At 38.9% G+C, this 19829-nt stretch overlaps 1 protein-coding gene and 1 long non-coding RNA gene across 5 annotated transcripts in view; one reads left to right on the forward strand and one right to left on the reverse strand.

The window, feature by feature from the left end:
* LOC118249550 (uncharacterized) overlaps positions 1-5206 on the forward strand; it is a 31232-nt gene extending 26026 nt beyond the window's left edge. Inside the window, exon 3 of the long non-coding RNA XR_004779131.1 lies at positions 1938-5206. This is a non-coding gene — a long non-coding RNA (uncharacterized LOC118249550). The remainder of the gene's footprint in view (positions 1-1937) is intronic.
* The window catches only part of TET1 (tet methylcytosine dioxygenase 1), a 65146-nt gene that overhangs the window by 8421 nt on the left and 36896 nt on the right, over positions 1-19829 (reverse strand). For 3 of the 4 annotated variants that reach the window (XM_035549268.2, XM_035549352.2, XM_035549437.2), the window contains 4 exons: positions 11929-12137; positions 10639-10789; positions 7054-7143; positions 6469-6606 (listed from right to left, as the gene is read on the reverse strand). In XM_035549268.2, coding sequence (XP_035405161.1) covers positions 6469-6606; positions 7054-7143; positions 10639-10789; positions 11929-12137 — 588 coding nt within the window. Of the gene's footprint in view, positions 1-5315; positions 5340-6468; positions 6607-7053; positions 7144-10638; positions 10790-11928; positions 12138-19829 lie in introns of those variants that run through there. The other variant, XM_050711842.1, reaches the window with a different exon arrangement.

A 19829-nucleotide genomic window follows, 5' to 3' on the forward strand; every position in this document is an offset into this window, starting at 1 on the left:
AGTGGGGCCCGGCTGAAGCTCAGTGCCTCCCAGTGTGCGTGGATTAACCAGGAGCTGCAGCTGGAGCTGACTTGGGTCTGTCTCCGCCGCTCAGCAGTGGGCTTTCACCAAGCTTAGAACAAGAGGTTAAAGGCTCCAAGACAAGTTTCTGCGGAGTTCAGTGGAATCTGGTTGAAATACGCCAGCAGATTCCAAATTATTCAGGAATGGGAGAGAGGGTAGGACATACACAGAGCACAATTACATAGGGCTCAGCACATCCTCCCCTTCTAAATTAAAAACAAAAACAGAAATAAAATAATCATGGAGGCACCTAGCTCCCGTTTGTTTTCATTAGACACTGCATGATTCTCACTAGCTGTTAAAAATATTCTGCCCAACCTCTGTCTGGACCCATACGCTAGTCTGAAAAAAGGTCTAAATCTTGAAGATTCAATCTACAATCTTGCTATTTTGAAAATCAAAACCCTCACCCAATTTACAGTTCTGCATTTCCAGGCATTTCATCAGATATGTTCACAGAAATCTTATCTTGTACAGTTATTAGATTTATTCTTTCCCATAAAGAGATTTTCTCTTAAAAATATATTAATCATCTTTTCATCTGACTTATAATTAGGCAAGGATAGATTTGCTCTATATTTCTGCAATGCTTGACCCAGGGGAAAGCATATGAGCAGACAGAAAAAAACAAACAAACAAAAAAAACTCCTATCAGGTGAAAGAGAGCTTAACTGTAGGCAGAAATGAGTATTAGACAGTATCACAAGAGCAACATCCTCTTTAAAACAAGGAAGTCAAAGAACTCTTTGGAGGAACTAAAGAAGATAATGGCTGTAGGACTCTGGCAGAACTATGTAGAAGGTATAGTCACCTCCAGTACACAATATATTAAATACTCAAATGAGACAAAAATGAAGAAAATTCTAAATTCTCCAGAAAAAAAATGAATATGTAAATACCCTTAATACACCTAAAGCCTAAATACCGTAACAGAAAAGTTAATATATATTATTTCTCAGGGTCATTGTTCCCCCATAATATATTTCATTATAAAAGGAAGAACCCAACTGCAAGTGGATAACTGAAAAGTTAATGTAACCAGGAAAACAGTTTTAAATTTAGATTTTAAATTTAAATAAATTAAGGCCCTACAGATGAGCTGGCAATTTACAGCTGAAGCAGAGTAATCCACCAAATGTGAAACATCCGTTTCAAAAGCCCCTCTAATACTGAAATTTGTGCAAAATATTCCATGAGGAAACTTAAACATAAGCTACAGCTGAGAAGTTAAAAGCAGCATTTTCCATTGGTTGTGATACTGTGTGCAAATGGACCAGAATTAAAACTGAACATGAGAAAATCATAGACTCTGTTAAACCCCACTTACGCAGTGAAACTACATATCCTGCTACACTCTATTTTTTCCAGAATATGCAGCTAAATCATCCAGGATGCCGGAAAGCCAAAAAAAATATTGGCCAGGTGGTTTGTTTAGGTTTCCGTGTGCCTGGTGATCAAAACCATTGCCTATTCTGGGTTTAGTGATGTCATGGTAAAACTTGCATATTCATGAAACATTTCCCCCCCCTTCTTTTCACTGAAACGCACCCATGAACTCAGTGACATGCCCTACACATCTGTAGCCACGCAACTGTGAATGAATTATTCTGGGACACTTTCATCTGCCTTTGGCCTCCTGAACTTCACAAGATGTAGCCTTTTGCACCACGATGTAAGAACAGATGTTTTAAATTCAAGATGCAGCATAGCAGTCAAACAGCATTTCTAGCCTTGAAGGATGAAATCAATTTCCTATGCTCATCGTCCCTTTGCAGATGGAACGGAGAGAAGGTGCCATGTGGGACTCCGAGGTGCTATGCCATCATTGTTTATCATTACAAATACAAACAACTTTGCTTTCTTTTCTCTTGCAGCTGAGAAACAGTGCTGTTTTGTTGGCCTGTTATAACCTGAATGAGCTTGCATAAGTCTGCAAGTCCGAGAAGGGAGTCCCAGACATTTTTCCTTTTGACCGCTTGAGGTTCAACTAACAGCGCCTTCTCCTGGATACACCCACCTCAGGTGCCGTTTTCATGCCGCATGCTGTAGCATGGGTGCAGTGCACAAACCACTGTCTGGGAACTCACGGATTACTAGTGAACTTCTAGTATTTCTCCATTTTCACAATATAAAGAATAACAAAAATCCTTCCGTTAAGGTGCTGTGGAGTTTATCTTTTCTCTGATTTGCTATAATCTGAACCTCCAGCTTAAGCATCTAAGTACTTCTGTAGCTCACAAAGAAGTTGTGGACATGACCTCAAATGCACTCTTCAAGTATTTGCAGACATATTCTGTCATTTATTGCAAAGGTCTGGACATACATATGTAGTGGTAACTTGATGAGCTGTAACTACAGACATACAGTAAGTTACAGGAAGAGCAGAGGATCTTTAAAAAAATATATAAGAAGGAAAAAAATCAGGAACAGTTTGTTGATGGATTGCTTATTAACACTAACTACTTAGTTCTGCTGCCAATAATTTTACATTGCAGCTGCTCTTGAAGCACAGATGTAAGCATAGATGTATCTTCCTCCCCTTCCTTCCGCAGTGCCTGCTACAGACTCCGCTACTGCTCTCTCACCTTCCTGCACCCCAGCAAAAAGGGCAACATGCCCCACACAGTGAGCAGCACCCATATACACGGCACACAGCTAGTAAGGTCATCATTAACCATTTTGTTCTAGCTGTTGTGAAACCCCTTATTTCAGTGATTTAAATGGATTTACACAGGTATTAAGAGTGTGATCCTTTGCAGCTAAGCCATTGAAGAAACAGAAATACTTACATTTCACAGAATCCATTAATAACTATAAAGCCTTTATTTACATGCTGCTCATTTACAGTCTAGCTTCACATCGACAAGGAACACTGCACCCTAACACTGTGTTGCAACATACAGCAATGGCCCTTAGTACAACATTAAAAGATGACAAAAGAATCTGAGTAAAAATGGATGGCATATTTATTGACTTCAAGGTTCTTCAAAAATTCAATCCATAGGCAGAAATTACTTTTGCTTCTTTCAGATAAACATGTTAGTTTACACCTCTGTAGAAATGCCAAGTGTTTTCATTCTATTACAGAGACAAATAGGTAATATTCACATTTGTCTTCAGCTTTTCTATCAAAATGCAGTTCTGCAAAATTTTCAGATTTTGATAGCCAGGAAAGGTTTTCAGCAAATCAAATCTCCCATGGTAAATCTTGCTTTTTCTAAATTAAAATGTACTATTCTACCTTGTATCTACAAAAGATGTTTCCAAAACTTTTTTTCCTCCCCTGCTAATAAAAATGACATTTATTTTCAGAAACACATACAAGTAATTCACTTTATCATCAAAACATGTATATCTGGAAAAATACAGGAATGCTTTTCTGAAATTCTGGCAGAGAAAGGAAATTGTTCTTCGTAGCTGGTTAGATACCATATTCTTTTAAATATACAGTAAATTCCCTACTTGTCCTTAAGCTCATTTAGTGCTTTGCTGAACTCATATCTGTGTCTGATTTAAATCATTTTAAAAAAATCTGTTTTTCCTTTAATTCCTGTGCACTGTGCAGTATTTCTTTCATATTTGTGGTGAAAGTGATTCACCAACAACTGAAGGGAGAAATGAAAATGTGTCACTCACGCCATAACTAGTGGTGATAGAGCTGGCAGCATTTTATAAATACCATCTTGTAAGGTATTTATTTATTTCAACCTTTTTAGTCTAGAGGAACTTCAGATTTTATAAATGAACATTTTGTGTCTGGGTAAGAAGGAAGAGAAGCAATCTTACCAACACCAACGATGTGCAAGATGACGAGTATGTTTTGTACAAATTTTAAAAGTGTAAGTTGTAATTATCATTAAAAAATCAAATAAAGGAAATGAGAAAAAAGGTAAATTAACTTGCATGCCTTTGAGATTTAAAAAGCCAGCAAGTCATCCCCATTCTGTTTATTAGCACATTATCAGAAAACAATCATCTATACGAAAACTGACAGTCACCTCAGCTAGGTGTAATACTTGTACACACTGCATTTTGCATACAGAATATGTCAAAGGTAAGATGCAAATGCCTCCATCATTGCCAGCAGTGATGTGTAAGAAATGCTAATCTATTTGAAACTAAGTAGGTAGCTGGAGTAGCTTCTGAAACTACATGGGAACACAGGAGGTGACCAGACGGATGGTAGAGTCACACATGGTAATTTCTTTTTGTGTTCTTACCACTAGTTTTCCTACTTGTTTAAAAGCCAAACTTAACCCTAATTTTGATCATCAACAAGCTGATCTAGATTGAAGAAAGCCCAGCATATCCTATTACCTTGTCTGCAGAACAACAAAACTCTCTGCTTTAGGCTTCCAACATGCATCACTGTAACTACATATCTAAGCGTACTAGACAGCAACTTACATAAGCCTTCTCACTGTCGAGGTTGTATACAGGTCATTAGGTAACTCTGAACTCCACCTTCTTGCTAAATTTTGTTACATAAATTGAGTGTTAATATTTGCCACCTAATTATGCACAGCCCTTTGTTTCAAGCATATTGGAATAAACAGATTAAATAAAGAGAATATGAAGTGTGCAACAGGTATTTGTATGAGTGAGCTATCTGATGAAGGTCACATTTGAAGGTGAACTTCTCAGCAGTTGTAGTGATTTTATAATGTTTTGTAAGACTTATAAAATTCATCACCAAAATAACATCAGATGATTATAGATAAATACACAATCATAGAACTATTCCCTGGTACATTTCTCAAAAAAAAAACCACCACCACCACCACACACAAAAAAAAAGTTAATCATCCCTCCAGCCAACTGTTGGCCATACATTTATGGCTTTTCCAAGAGGATAACTGTATTCTTTATGGGATCCAGTATGGCTGAATGAGTAGTGGGATCAGTTTCCATTTTGTCTTCACATTAAGAGGCAAAGTAGCACTTAAAATATTACTTTGGGAACACCCAAATTGAGTTTCATTTAAAACTATGTCATGCAGTCTGCCAGAAAAGGAAGTCTCATTTCCAAATTTGGGATCTTTAAAAGGTCTGAATTACCACACTTCAGAAGCTTTGAAGTGACTGTACATACACGAGCTTACTCATAGTAGCTCACTAATATTTTGGAAAGTATGCTTTCAGCATTTTCTTATAAAATATCTGCATATAAGTAGCATTCAGTATTAGGAAGAAAATATTAGTCTATTCAGGACTGACATTCCTGCTGAATTCTGAGGCCTGCTTCCATACTTCAAAGTAGCAGATATTTACCCAACCTACAAGCAGACATTTAACATTAACAACCTTTCCAGTCACTTCTCCTTGACATTACATACAAACACCGTAAGTATATACTTAAATTCAATGCTTTATTGAATCACAGCAACATAATAATTGAATTCTCATTTTCAAATTGTAAAAAATTCAGTTTATAAGAGGGCAGAGATTTTAGATGCATTTCTTTTTTCTGTATACACATCCTTTGATTGAGAAATTATTCTCAAGTGTTACCTTCACCAATGTACAAGAATTCATCCTAGTCGTTTAGGAAGTATTTACAATGTTCTAACTACTAAAGAAACAAAACTCATATTTACACAAGCATTGTCAGTTTTATTTCATTTTCTTTCGACTCTGTCCCTCTTCACGACTATGGGTCTCAGTTTCTAAAACACTACTTAACTGAGTAATTCCCAACTGTTTTTCTCACTAGCAAACCAGCAAGGTATTTGGTACAATGACCACTTAAAAAAACAAACAAACAAAAAAAAACAACAACAAACCAAAACAAAAATACACACTGACAACTGTGGGTTTTCCTTTCATAATGAGATACTCAGATTTAATTTCAAGGACTGTAACAGGCACCTGACTCCTCCACCTACTCCATGACATCATACAATGTACTTTCTGACTAGTAACTTTACCAATGTGAAGTCTGGTAAGTGCACAGTGCAAGGAGAAAGTGAATTTGATGGGCTGGGGGAGGTAAATTAATAACGAGTTTATTTGTTTAAGCTCTTCTACAGATGTCTGTGCAACTCCTTGATTAGACCATTATTACCTGACTTTGAGCATGAAGCCTCTACTCAGAATAGCTTATCTGTCCCATTGACAATCCTGTCTAAAGGGCTTGTGTGTCTTCAAAGAATTACGGTATTTTGTAGGAAACATCACTCACATACCTTTCTTGATTTGCTCTACAACAAGATGAACGTATGTCCTCTGTAGACTAATAATAAATAGATCCAAATAACATGAGAATTTATAAATGGCAACGTGCAATTAATTTCATAATCGTTTAAAAAACTTCACGCAAGTGTATCCACTAAATCGAGAAACATTTTAGGGCACAGAGTAATCACAACAGTAAACAGTACAAAAAAGAAAATCCTATGTACATACCACAGTGCTTCCATTGTGCATGTTATGTGTATCCTTATGGGCATGGGCACAGAAATCTATGCAAGCTGTTACACCAGAGAAAGGCCTACCGTCCTTGGATCCAAGCCGACAGTCTGGGCCCATGTGTTCATTTTCCACCTAAAAATGAAATAAACTACAGGTACTTAGGACTGCAAGTGTGTGATGTAGAACCCCCCGAGCCACAAATGCACTTGTGACTGAATAAATACAGCCAGTAAGAATATCAGAAAGTACCTATTTCCCCATGAAACATATAATACTTATTACTGACTGTCAACAAGATTATCAGCTCAGCCAGGATCAAACTGTCTCTGCAAATAAAGTGTTTTTATTTTTAAGACTTTTATAACTGCACAGCTGGGGGCATAACTTAATCACCAGCTGGAATAAAAAGATTTTAAAACCAACCACATGAAATAACAAATCAAAGTAAGCAGTGGGATTTGTCACATCTGTGAGATCTCCTGCTTCCACCTGTTAACATACTTTGGGGTTGCATCTCGTTTTTAAACAATGCTGCCTTGTTGGAGGTACAGCTACATTAGTTGGCTGTCACAGACCTACCTGGTTCTGGAAAGCTTCAGGAGCAAGCTTTTTATAAACCGGAGCCACATCAGTAGCTAAAGTTTGCAAATTATTTTCAAGAAGTTCCTCCTGCAGAGAAAGACAATGCTTAGAGAGCTGCAATTTACTTTAAATGAATCTAATCCAGTTTAGAGATGTCTGACTCAAGTCAGCAAAGCTAATAAGGTCCACCTCTACCTTATTTTATTAATCTGACGTCTGTACTACTGTCTTTTGTCACTGGACATAAATAAGGCTATTTTTACATTACTAAAATACCAAAAGCAATAAATACAAGTCAACCAAATAGCAACAGAGGATGTGTGCTAAGGCAGAGAAACCCAATACACAAGGAATTTATTTTTGCATCGTTTCCTCTTTCTCATCCACAGCCAATCAAGGAAAGAGGTATGTTCCACAGAAAATAGAGAAATACCATCCAGAAGAAAAAAATTATACCACATTCTGGGTGGAGATGGAAACTCATGTCTTCTTTTAGTGTTTTGTTTATGGGGTCTTAAGTCACAATGATAAATTCCTGCTAAAATATAAAGTTTGCAACTTCTTTGTCTTTTAATGTGATGAGTTACTCCTAACAGTATTTAACATCGATTTCAGCTCGCAGGGGGAGAGGTATGTTTCTAAAACTGCAACAGAAACTTTAAGAAGATTTGGTATTTTGTTATTTGGGTGTGAAAAAGTCACAGGACTTCATAGAAATATCTACTAGATTTGGAAGTAATATTCAGCTCCCTGGGGAAAGCCATGGACACATGATGGGCTTCTGTGGCAGTGTGACATTTAAACACTTATTTAGAGAAACACAATCCCTAAATTCTTGCTTTTCCTGATTGTTGCTTTTCCAGGAAAATCACCAGCAACCTGGGAAAGAAAAGGTGACAGATTCATTCTGGGTTTACGTATCTCCTACTTTGTTTTCCTCCAAAGGCCAGGCTTTTGGAGACAACTACAGCTTCAGTTTTGCACACTGGGTAGTGGCAAAAAACAGCAGCTTGCTTCGTTTTGTTCTACAAGGAACACATGTCACCATATATTATAAACACTTATGCACATAAGTATACTTCCACATTTTTCAATGTAATATTACGAAATGATACTGTATTTTTAACTTGTATTATAGCCAGTTTATTAACTGTTGATTGCTACCACATGTTCTTCCGAACTGCACTGAAGGTAACGCATCCTCAATTATCTGTCCTATGTACTATTCTTACCTAGGTAAATTACACCCTTAACCTCATCTCACTCCATCCAGGGCCTCAAATGATCAACCAATCCAAATCTTTCTGGACTTCGAACTATCTTCTTTTTAATGTGCTATATCTCCTAGCTTTATGTCATCTGCAAAATCATCAATATCCAGTTAGCTAGAAGAAGTATCTGATATAAAAATTTATGACAAAACCAAATGAAGAGAAAAAATATTCACCAGTAAGTACTCTTTTTTGAGATGTACTGACAGCCTGCACAAACACTGAAGTGCCCAGCCAAGCACCACTGGCACCTAGAGCTGGAGGCTTTTGCACAGCAGCAGCCAAAGGGTGCAAACGCTTCCCTCACAGACAAACACCATAACAGAGTGCCTGTGTGCTCTGCAGCCCTCATCCCCTCCCAGATGCACTCCCCAAGGAGATTTTAAAACTTCAGCAGAATAGGGGAAATAAGACTATACACTTTCAGATCACACATCTAGAAAACATCCCATTACTGGTTAAGTAATCTCGCTCAGACAACTGCTAATATACTGTGGTGGAAAGTATTCTACAAAAACCTGCAGGTTACCTGTTAAATGAACAGGCAACCCAAGACAGCTCTCATTAGGGGGGCACCATTTCTAGATGCCACTATGAACACCATTGTGCTTGACCGAATGGAGCTCAAGGTGGCCTTTCACAGACACAGGGGAAGCGATGCCACCAACATAGCCTGCAGTCTCATGGAACATGGTGTGATCAGCGGAGAAGAATCTATTTGAGCCGCCTTTTAAGAGATTAAGATGCAGACTAATATTTCATTAGACAGTGCATATGAAGATTGCCACCTTGCTGATCTCCCAGCTAATGCTATTAAAAGCATTAGAAACCTGCAGAGGAAAAACACGCACAGGATGCTCCATGTGCAACACTAAGCAGGGAAGAACCTAAGACAGGGTAATAGAAAACGGAAAGGGAGAAAGGGACAAAGAAGGGGAAGAGGACTACTAAAACGAAGGAACACCCAAACATAGGCAGTTTTCTGTAAATTGAAAATTTATAAAACAAACTCCTTCAAGACATTTTAGACAAGCAGAGATAATTTCAGCTTGTATTGCCTGAAGTCACGTATTCACTGAGAAACAAGGAGAGAGAGGCTGTGTGTGCCCTAGACTGCTTGGGCAGAAGTCCCATTAGCACTTTAAGTGCTAATGAAGTTCGTGAATACCCACAATGCAAGCAGACAGCGCAAGTCAAAGGAGAATGAGGGTTTTGCATTGTGCACATGAGCATAGAATGTGCTTAATCAGGTCTTTTGTGGAAAAAAATAGGACTTGGGAGGAGTATTTAGCTCCAGTGAATAAACTGACATCACTCTTCCAAGAAACATTGTGTGCACACACGTGTACACTACACATTAAAAATGCACAACACTTCTACTACTGTCCGGCCTTCAGCCAGTGAGGTCTTTTCTGTATCTGGCAGCAGTGGAGTTCAGAAGCTGAGAAAGACTAACGGCAGGATAACCCAGAAGGAGAACTAGGTAACAGACTGCTCTGTATGTGTCTTTTAAAGCATGTCAGATATGCTAGTGAAGACCTAATTCATTTATCCAGGAGCTCCACAGGGAAATGGAGTTATAGAGTCAGAGCAAAAGGAACTTTTGAGTTAGCCCAAGTGATCTTTTTGCTGTATGTCCCTCAGGCAGGGGTTATCAGTTTATACCACATTTATTCCTTCATCACAAAATAACTTTGTTTTTTAGAGGTACATTACTTGGCATAATCCATCATCATATTTTCTGCGCTGAGCTTTATGCCACCACTAATGCTCATAATCAGCAATTAAGAGTATCAGTTGGATGCATCATATCTTACTGCAATTCATTCCCTTAAGTGTTTCAGAAACATGTTGTCCGAGGAAATAACAGTTTATTCCCGATGTCAGACAGATACCAGGTTGTCTGCTGGTCAGACATCAATGCGAAAGGCATGCAATCCAAGGCACAAACGTTTCTATAACAGGACAAGAGAACTGAATCTGTTGAGGTGCAGTCTTGGTGCTTAGAAAACCCTTTATCTCTATTTTATAATTACAAAGAATCAACATTTCATATCAAGTTACACAATGGAGCTAAATATGTTTAAAAAAAAAGCATTTAAGGATAATTTCAGAGTATTTAAGGAGATAATAAGAGAGCACTTTCATGCGGTGGAAAAGTTATAAATGCTACAGCTACAAAACATTTAGTTGGATGCCCGTATGATAAGCAATGCATACGTATGTGTGGGGGATATCTGCAGATCCCATTTCTAATTCTGAAAATCATCTGAATAAATAGTTGGAGGAAAAAAAAACAACAAAGTCTTACTTGTTTAGGGTCATCAGTGAGAAGCCTAAATTTCCTGGGGTTTTTGCTTCTTGCAAATTTACATCCATTGAAATACATACTCCATGAACAGCCGAATGAGAATGATGCTCCGCAAGTTTCTGGATCAAGTCCTTGACATGCACAAGTACGACTATGAACGGAAATAAAGACAAGTCACGTCAGCTGACAATGCAGCTTGGTTTTTTTAATTATCAGTGATATTTGCTATTTCTTCTATAATACATAGCAAAATAACACAGTTTAACTGGGTATTTTCTGTTAATATTTGTGTGTAGAGGATTTTTTTCCCCATGAAGACAGTCCCAACTCCCAAAAGTCCCACGAGTTCTACTGCTACAACACTGAGTTATAGCTACATAAATATATATCCATGCTTCTTTGGTTTTGACTTCTCCAACTGGGTAAAATTTTTTGAAGTACAAGAAAATACCACTCCTATTGAGGGTTACCCATAAATACAGTAAATACATCATGTGCAACAATGCCATTATCGTCAAATTGATCCAACTTCTAAAATGGAACAACCCTACTTAGCCTAACCATTTAAGAACATAAGCATTAGATTCAGGTCACTGCACAGCTGTTAGATATTGGTTAAATGTAGGCAACAAAAAATCAGCACAAAGACAGCTCTGCTCCACAGCCTCAGTTTCAATGAGGTTCAATCTCTCATTTATTTAAAAAGATCAAGTATTTTAATTTTACACCTATGTAGAATTACAGCAACGGTAGCTGAAGAACGTGAGGCAGCTGACAGTACTACTACTGCTTCTCTCATTTAATTAATATAATTGAAAACAAAGCACATTTGCAGTTGTCCTGGCCAGACTCGAGATGCTGGGCAGATGTGTACTGCTGGGAAGAGACAGTCCTCAGAAGATCTCTCAAAGGCCTCATGCTGTATACTCATGTGCAGGAGGAAAGGCAGCACACCTTCCTCTCATGACCAACCAGCTTGGCTCACGAGCACAGTACAAGTCACATCCTGGCAGCTCCTTACCATGCCTGCACATGTAAAGTGTGTGCAAAGACGGGGGAGAAGTTGCCACCCGCCTCCCTGGGCTTTCCTTGTGCAACTATCCCTTGGAGCCTGGTCTCTAGAAAAAGCCAGGAGCTAAATTTTATACTGAAATGACACCTAATGGTTTGTAACTTTAAATAAGCTTTTCTGTATTTGTCAGTCACACTACCAGTGAATTCTCATGCTATTTATTACAGAACAACATTCAAAGGGTGACACAACAATCATTTACAATTAAAGTGACATACTCTTCGTTTAATGCACATCTGCGGCTTGTGGGACAGCCGTATTTTCTGAGGCTCTGCGTCAGTTCTTTGTACAGCGTGTCTGCCAGGAGATGAGGGATCCCCTCCCAGGCCAGTATGAGAATCACTATGACGGCGGTTTGACAGTGGTGTCCTGCACGCTGACGTACCAAGCACAGCAACTTTTCCTCATCGCTACTTCTTCGTATCACCTGGAAGAATCATTTTGTTTATTCTCAGATAAAAGTAGGAAACACATAACGTGTTGTTCTTCTGAGACATGTCAGGCCTGGAAGAGAATGAAAAATCGCTGCCTGAAGTGTCCGTCAGCAAGCAGGAGCAGGAAAGCATCACACAGTGGTCTCTGATGTAAAACATGATTTCACATTGCTTCTCTATCTGTAGAAATAGTGTATTTTACAGGAGGAATATCCTAGGTGTTCTACACAAACAATAAAGATGGATTAAGAAGAAAATAACCACTAGAAGGAAATAATAATCTCGAAGTAACAGATCCACTGCTAATAGTTACCTTGAAAGTACTACTGAAAATGTATTGCCAAAACCCAGAATGCAGGTACATAAAAGCACACCCCAAAATCAAACAGCCTCGTGTTAAGATGGTTACCACAGTTACACATCGGCATATAAAATGGTTCCTATCTTGGAAAAGAATATTACAAGAAAGTGATGAAAATAAATGGTGTTCTTAGTGAAGGAAGCAAGGAGATTTTTCATAACATATCCCTAAATGACCTACATTACAGTACTTAGCAGAATGCTGATTTTTTTTACTGAACTGTGTGATATACAAAGCATTCTGTCAACTTTGTCCATGCAACAACACACCAAAGGCTAACATGATACAGAACACTACAATGGCTTTCAATATACCATGGAATTAAAGGAAAAAAAAACAAACTTGATAGTCTAAGTGCTACATATTTTGTTTTTTGGCATAATTTGAAACAAAGCTGCATTGTAAGAGGACCAAAAATGCATTAACACTAGGTAATACTAGAACATAGGCTTTGAAAATATGTTTATCTATTTGTCAAACATGTTTTACCCACCATAGCCTCTATGAGGCTCCAACAAAAGTTCCAAGACTTCAGTGTTAAGCTTCAACAAAGGTATTGGACCTGGACCTCTCAGGCATTAGAGGCCAAATCTTCCTCCTTGGCTCGGTCATACACAGGACGAGGACTGGTGGGTTGCTCTTCTGTACTCCATGCAGACAGTGAGCCTGTATGTTGTAGATGGGCTCTGCCAGCCCCACAGCAAACACGCTTGCTCAGGGTGAGCAGCCAGTCATCCTGGCTTTCCACCCAACAACCCCTATCCATTAGCAGAAACCCCACAGCTAAATTACTAATCATGGACTATAAAAGCAGGAAGGCAACAGTTTCACCTATTCTTTGGATACCCCCAAATGGCTGAATTTTCATGCAGATTCCCTATCAGACTGATGTCAAAGCTTCTTTGTTGCCAGACTCACAGCTAGCTATCATTAATAATGTGAGCGCTAGCCTGATCAACTGTGAATATCTAAATTATTTGAATTAATTCAAAGTGGGGACCAAAGTACCCTCGCAATTAATCTGCAAATGAAAGGATCTTCATCAGACTAACAGTTTCAGAGCAAATCTGTTCAGGCTGAGAAGAAAGAAGCAAGCTTCAAGTTAGTTTGTGTCAAGGGAGAAAGCATCACCCTTTTAAAGTTGATTACGCAACCTTAAAATCAGCCTTAAATTGAGTGAGAAAACAAGTAACTGCATCTGAGGTACCATTTCTCAAAAGCAGTCTTGGTTGTGACTGACCAACCGATACAGTATTTTCTGTAAAGAAAGAAAAATAATGCAACTCATTTACATTTGAGTGAGCTTTACAGAAAACCTATTAAGGCTCATACACAATACAGGTTATTCATGTTGGTGTGAGTTTTACATTCCCGAGGCAGCACAGTTCCTTCGAGTCAGAAAGAGGAATTTGATTTTGTTACTCAGAATGAAGGGTGATGTTTTTAATCTCTTTTTTCTTTCTTGGTTTTCTAGACCTCCTAACTTCAATACGGAAATCTGGTATCTCTTAGTTTCTCAGTACATCATCAGGTTGCCCTTTGTGAGCACTCAAGAGTTCTAAACTGGAAATACAGGGTCCAGGAAAAATGACAAATGGACAGGAAGGTAATTCATAGTTTGCTTTGAACAAACATCACACCACCCTGGAGTTAACCCCAGCTGGAATTTGCTTTGTTGTGCAAGCAGCAGATATTGCAATACTCTTACTGGACCCCAGAACATTTTACAATCCATTGTCTTTCAGGCCACAAAGGTGGCTAAGGGATTTATTAATTGCCTGAATTTTATTTCTGCACCTCTTAAGATGTTACATCATATGCTCACATCTGACTACTGCAGCTGCAGTACTCCTGTCCTTTGGTAACTGGGGATAAGGCACTTTTCTCACCTGTCTCAGAAGAGCACAACTCACACCGAAGCAATCACAGTTGCTCTGGGCTCACGGCCAGCGGCAGTGCAGGCAGAGCTGGAGCCATACTGCTTTGCCCATGTAAACTGATGGTGCCCGCTCACGGTACAGCTGACTTTCTCAAAGCAGTAATAAGTGGAGACTCTCTTTGCAGTAATAATAAATCCACAGCAACACCACACTCAGCTTTAATTCACAAAAAAGCACATTTGAGGGAGACAACTGAAAAACTATAGAACAAATCCAGGCAGAAACACCATGTAAATTCCTGATGATTTAACAATTTTTCTCATGAGGAAAATCCCCACTGCACTCCTTGACTTGGTGACTTATTAGCTACATTAACACTCATGTAATTTCATTAATTTCCAGCTTGTCATTTGTTTTTCAGTACCAGATTATATCCACTATGTTTCTGAACTCTGTAAGTAGTTACATATTAAGCTAAAGAAAAAATTACCGTATCTGCTTTTCTTCCTGAATTTGTGTTTATCTGAGTAACTGGTAAAGCCCAAAATGTGAATACAAGCTGTGTACTGCTTATCAAGATTTGTCTGATATGCTAACAGACCAGATTTCTTACTGTTTGTAGTGGGCCTCGTAAGGTTTTACTTGATTGATCATTTCTTGAATTATTCTTAAATTCGGATATCTCCAATATATTTATTTTCATCCCAGTTTCTGCAGCTTGAAATGACCAGGGATGATTCCAAGACCTCTTAACCCTTAAAGTTCCCCAAACCACAGTGTTTTAACCCACTACTCCCCCCCCACACACACACATTGTGGAAAACATCCCGCTTGTTTTAAATTTATGCAACAACAACATCATCTTAAAGTCATCATTAGAGTAGCATACAAAGCCTCAGCCTACACTCTGAATAACCTTTTGTTCTTTGGGCATGTGCTCGATATAGTGGTCTTTCTCAGTAAGGCAAATTGAATTCATGCACTGTCACAGCCACAGAGAATACAATACTAACATAACTTATGAATCAATTCTTCATGCAATGATTTAAAACATACATGGATGTGTTATTGGAAGTTTGTAGACTATTCCCAGTGTACTTATTGTTTCCCTATGAAACCCTCAGATGCTGAGCATTAAGTTAAATATGCAGCAGAGCAAGTCACTTTATGTTTCTCAGACTGTAAACAATGCACAAATCAGCTGGCAAATCTCATCTCCAATAGTTGTTGATACTACCCATGATTTCTGTGATGTAGTTTTTAAAAATGGTAAAGTAAGCAATTAAATACTTCAGTTTGGTTAATTTGGGTCCCTAATGCACTTAAAAGGAACGAGAAAATAATCATTTGTAAAGTGGTAAAATTTTAAAGGCAGCTTTTTAAGACAGCAAAATAAAAACTTTTCCCTGCAATTATTTTTCCACACCCAAATCCCCACCACCATTTCTCAGTGACTCACACAGACAAATAATATAACAACAGAAAAAACAGACCTGTAGTAAGTTTGTAAAGTATTATATAACACTTAAATGTGGTACGATCATCTTTTTTGCAGGTACATAGGCCCAGATTATCCCTGAGCTTATTTTAGCAAACAGTAACTGTCATCAGTACTAAGCATCCATCAAAAAATTCCTACATTTACAACAAAATCTGTTTCAGCTGCAACACAGCCCTCCTGGAAAGCCACAGACCGGACAGAGTCCCCTGCAATGCTTGACCTGGGCATAAAGTTCCAGGCGACCTGCTCCTTCACCTGGTCACTAATGTAAGCACATCTAGGACAAGAGGAAAAACTGAAGTGGGATAAACACCTCCTGCCTAACAGCTTTCTTATACACATACGTATTTGGACACACAGCAACACAACTATCACCCTTGTAGGTTGCCAGTTTGGGCAGAACGTTTTATTTGTTTTTGTCTTTTTCAAAACCTCATTTTGTACATTCCTCCTGCGCTGCAGTCTGGCACCCACCACCATCACTTTGTGCACCATGCCTGTTCTGCATTATTACGGCTCTCCATGTGTTCTTGTTTATGCATGCAACTTAAAAAGACAGCAATTCAACTAATTTCTTTTATTAACTAGTCCAGATATTCTGAAGTGGCAGAATCAGCTGATACAAGTAAGCCTTCGGGGTGAGCCACAAACTGCCAGCTAGGACAGAAAGACCATCAACGGCAATTATGGCAACATACCACAGCCTAACCTCTGATTCTACAAGCCACAAAGGTAGAAATTAACCCAATTTTCCTAACAGAAAATATGAGCCCTGAACTAGTTTATTAAAGAAGTGCCATACACTGCGCAATTCACTCCAGCAGTTTAACAAGGCGTTACGGGACAAATAAGAAGCTTCTCAATCCCTCACATACAAGGATACCAAAGAGACAGAGAGAGGGATAAGAGGACTTCTTGGGATTACTTCACTGCATTCATTTTGCCTTCAACTAAACACTGTAAGAGCAGGACCAGGTCAGAGAAGCTGACTGTGCAGCCTTATCCCAATCCTGGCAGTGACTACCAGCAGTTGCCTAGGAATGAGTACTAAGAGAAGCACCTGGACACAGGGATGCTTCTCATCAACTGTTGCTTCACAGCATCCATAGGCAAAGCTTAATTCCAGGTCATGCGGAGGAAAAAACAACCCCTTTTCTTTGTGTTGAGCTCATCTTCCCCAAACACTAGTGCGTTTGGTATAGGATGAGACTGGATAATAACAGATAGCTATTCGTCTCTCCATGCCACAAAGACCAAGAGAAGTGTGCTTTCTCCCTTTCCCACCTGCCAGGCGGAGAAGCCTTCCCTTGTTTTGCTGTGCTTTCCTGAGCTGGGGGACCATAACTGCTGACAGCATTTAAGATTGGCATGCAGCATGCATTCGCACAGAGGCATAATCATACTTCTTGTTTTCTTTATTCTTTCCCAGCAATTCTCACTGGCTTCTTTTGCTGTTTTCATCACTACTGAACACCAAAGCTGATGTCTTACGTGCAGTAACACTCAGACTGGGGTCCATCACCGTGTATATAAAACTCTACTCTGCTATTTGCATTGCTTCACATTTATCAACAGCAAGACTTATCTAACATTTTACTGGCCATTCATTCTGGACACCAAGTTCTTCCTGTAGGTGATGATAGCTGGCCCTCTTTTGTTATCCCGAGCAACTCTCGTTGGCAACTTGTCATCTCAGTGTTTCCCACTTTTTTCATATAATTCCTGAATATAATGAACAGCATAGATAAAGTTTACCAACAAAACTTGCTCCAGCTGTCCAAGTGCTTGAGTTCTACTTACTTGAATTATTTCTTTTACATTGTTGAAGCAACTGTCTCAACCCTTGGCAGGAGCTCTAGAACAAGGAATAATTACACTGTGAATAAAAATTACTTGATGTCCTTAAACATAAGCCAGTCTATCTAAATTAGCACGTACATGACTTATGTAACTTGCTAAGAATCAGACTGCAGAAGCTCAGCACACCAGATGCTGAGTTACCATATGGATGAGAAATTACTTTCATATTTAGGGTAACCAGAATAGTCGTGTGAACTTTGGTACGATATAAACCAGATACTACTAGCAAATAAGTAAAAAACTTTAACTCTGAGTTAAATGCAACAAATTACTGGATGAAAACTGAACAGAACTAACAAAAAGGCCCTTTTTAGACTTATTTCATCACCATGTGGTTCCACTGCAATAACTGTCCAGTCCATTCTGAATTTCTTCAGCAAAATAGCTGTGTCTCCTTTGCAGAGCATCAACAGATGATTTTAAAGTGAGAATGCAGCCTAAGTGCTCACAGTAATTTCCTGAAATAGGCAACTCATTCAGAACAGCTTGCCTCTACATTTTCTAACCTGTAGATTTTGCCTCTGGGGGAAGTTCACCTATTGGAGTCCCTTCTACATACGACGAAATCTTCTGCTAGGATACAATTCCATAATAACCTACACCAGCACAAACAGAGTACAACGCTGCTAAAAACTGCTGCTGTTCTAGTAGGTGAGGCTGTATAACAGAGAAAGCGGGAGAAGTTCTCTTGTTTGCAGCAGAAGAGAGTCTGCCCTGTTTTCCAAATTCACCCCCCATATATACATGCACAATAAATGACATCAGACTTTTTTCTCACTGCAAAGTGATACATCCTTTTATTCTCAGTATGTCTAAGAGATATTAAAATGCAAATCAATTCCACTTCCCTAACTTCTCTCTTCTCAATAGTACTAGCAGACTACATCAGGTAAGTTAAAACAGAACAGTCACCATCAATAAAGCTATTAAGTTACTTATCTAATTTTACAGAAATATCACTGAAGTATTTCACAAGAATTATCAGCCAACACCACTTCCAAATTGCTACTAGAAGCAGTACTGTACACTTAGAAATGAGTAAACAGCAATACAGATGCTGTTTTTCTATAACCACATAGCCAGTGCTGCAGAAATGAGGCCAAAATTCACGTCTCAACTCCCAGTGTCCTCTTACCCTCTGCAGTCTCACAAACTTCGCCTCCTGTTACATCACATCAATGGTAAACAGTGCTTCATATGATACGGATGACAAACGAGAACCTACACCCCCTGTTTGTTCAGATATCGCTATTTGTTCTGATGTGGTGATAACAGCAACTTAAATGTTTAGTCTTTCATAATACTTAATTTTCTTTATCTTAACGTGGCTTTTTTGTTTGATATTTACTCTAATAGTTGAGTTTCCCATTAAAGAAATGAGAACACCTCTGTTTCCTTCAGAAGCCATGTAAAAATTTCTAATCATTTTGAATCTCAAAACATTGTACCACTTAGAGAACAGCTTGACTTTGGGTATTACAAACATTTTTCATCCAAAATAATCTCCTCTATGTTTAACAGATAAGCGTTCCTGCAGACACTAAAACAGTACGTGTAAGGGGTACCATAGGTATGGAGGCACTAACTTCAATGTGTGTTGACAGATGGCAACAAAGTCCTGCTCTAACATAATGGTGCCCAAAAACATGACTAAAACCCCAGCCAACCACCCCGCTGTGTGCCAAAATTCACTTCCTTCTAGACTTCTATGGAGATCATCATCCAGACTGGCTGGATGGCAGCAGCCCGAGAGCTGTGGTCAATGGCTATGTCCACCCTGCCATTCTCCACTCCGCAGCCAGCTGGGCCGTGCTGTGCCAGACCTGCCCCTCCCACTGCCAAGCAGCGGACAGGGACGTAAGCATCTGGGAGTCTGCTCACCAGACTGCCAACCAGAGCAGCAGTCCTCTGGTTGGTTGGTAATGATCACCTACCCCAAAGCACAGTGCCATGCTCGTTTGTCACCTCCTTTTCTTTAATAAATTACACATCTCTTCTAGCACTAACTTATATGTATATACCCTAGAAGCTGGAGTAACTTCTCACTTTTCTTGCTTTTTCTATTTCCCATCACTTTCTCAAG

Source organism: Cygnus atratus, chromosome 7 (genome assembly GCF_013377495.2).
Source record: "Cygnus atratus isolate AKBS03 ecotype Queensland, Australia chromosome 7, CAtr_DNAZoo_HiC_assembly, whole genome shotgun sequence".
In the NCBI taxonomy this organism is placed as follows: Eukaryota; Metazoa; Chordata; class Aves; order Anseriformes; family Anatidae; genus Cygnus; species Cygnus atratus.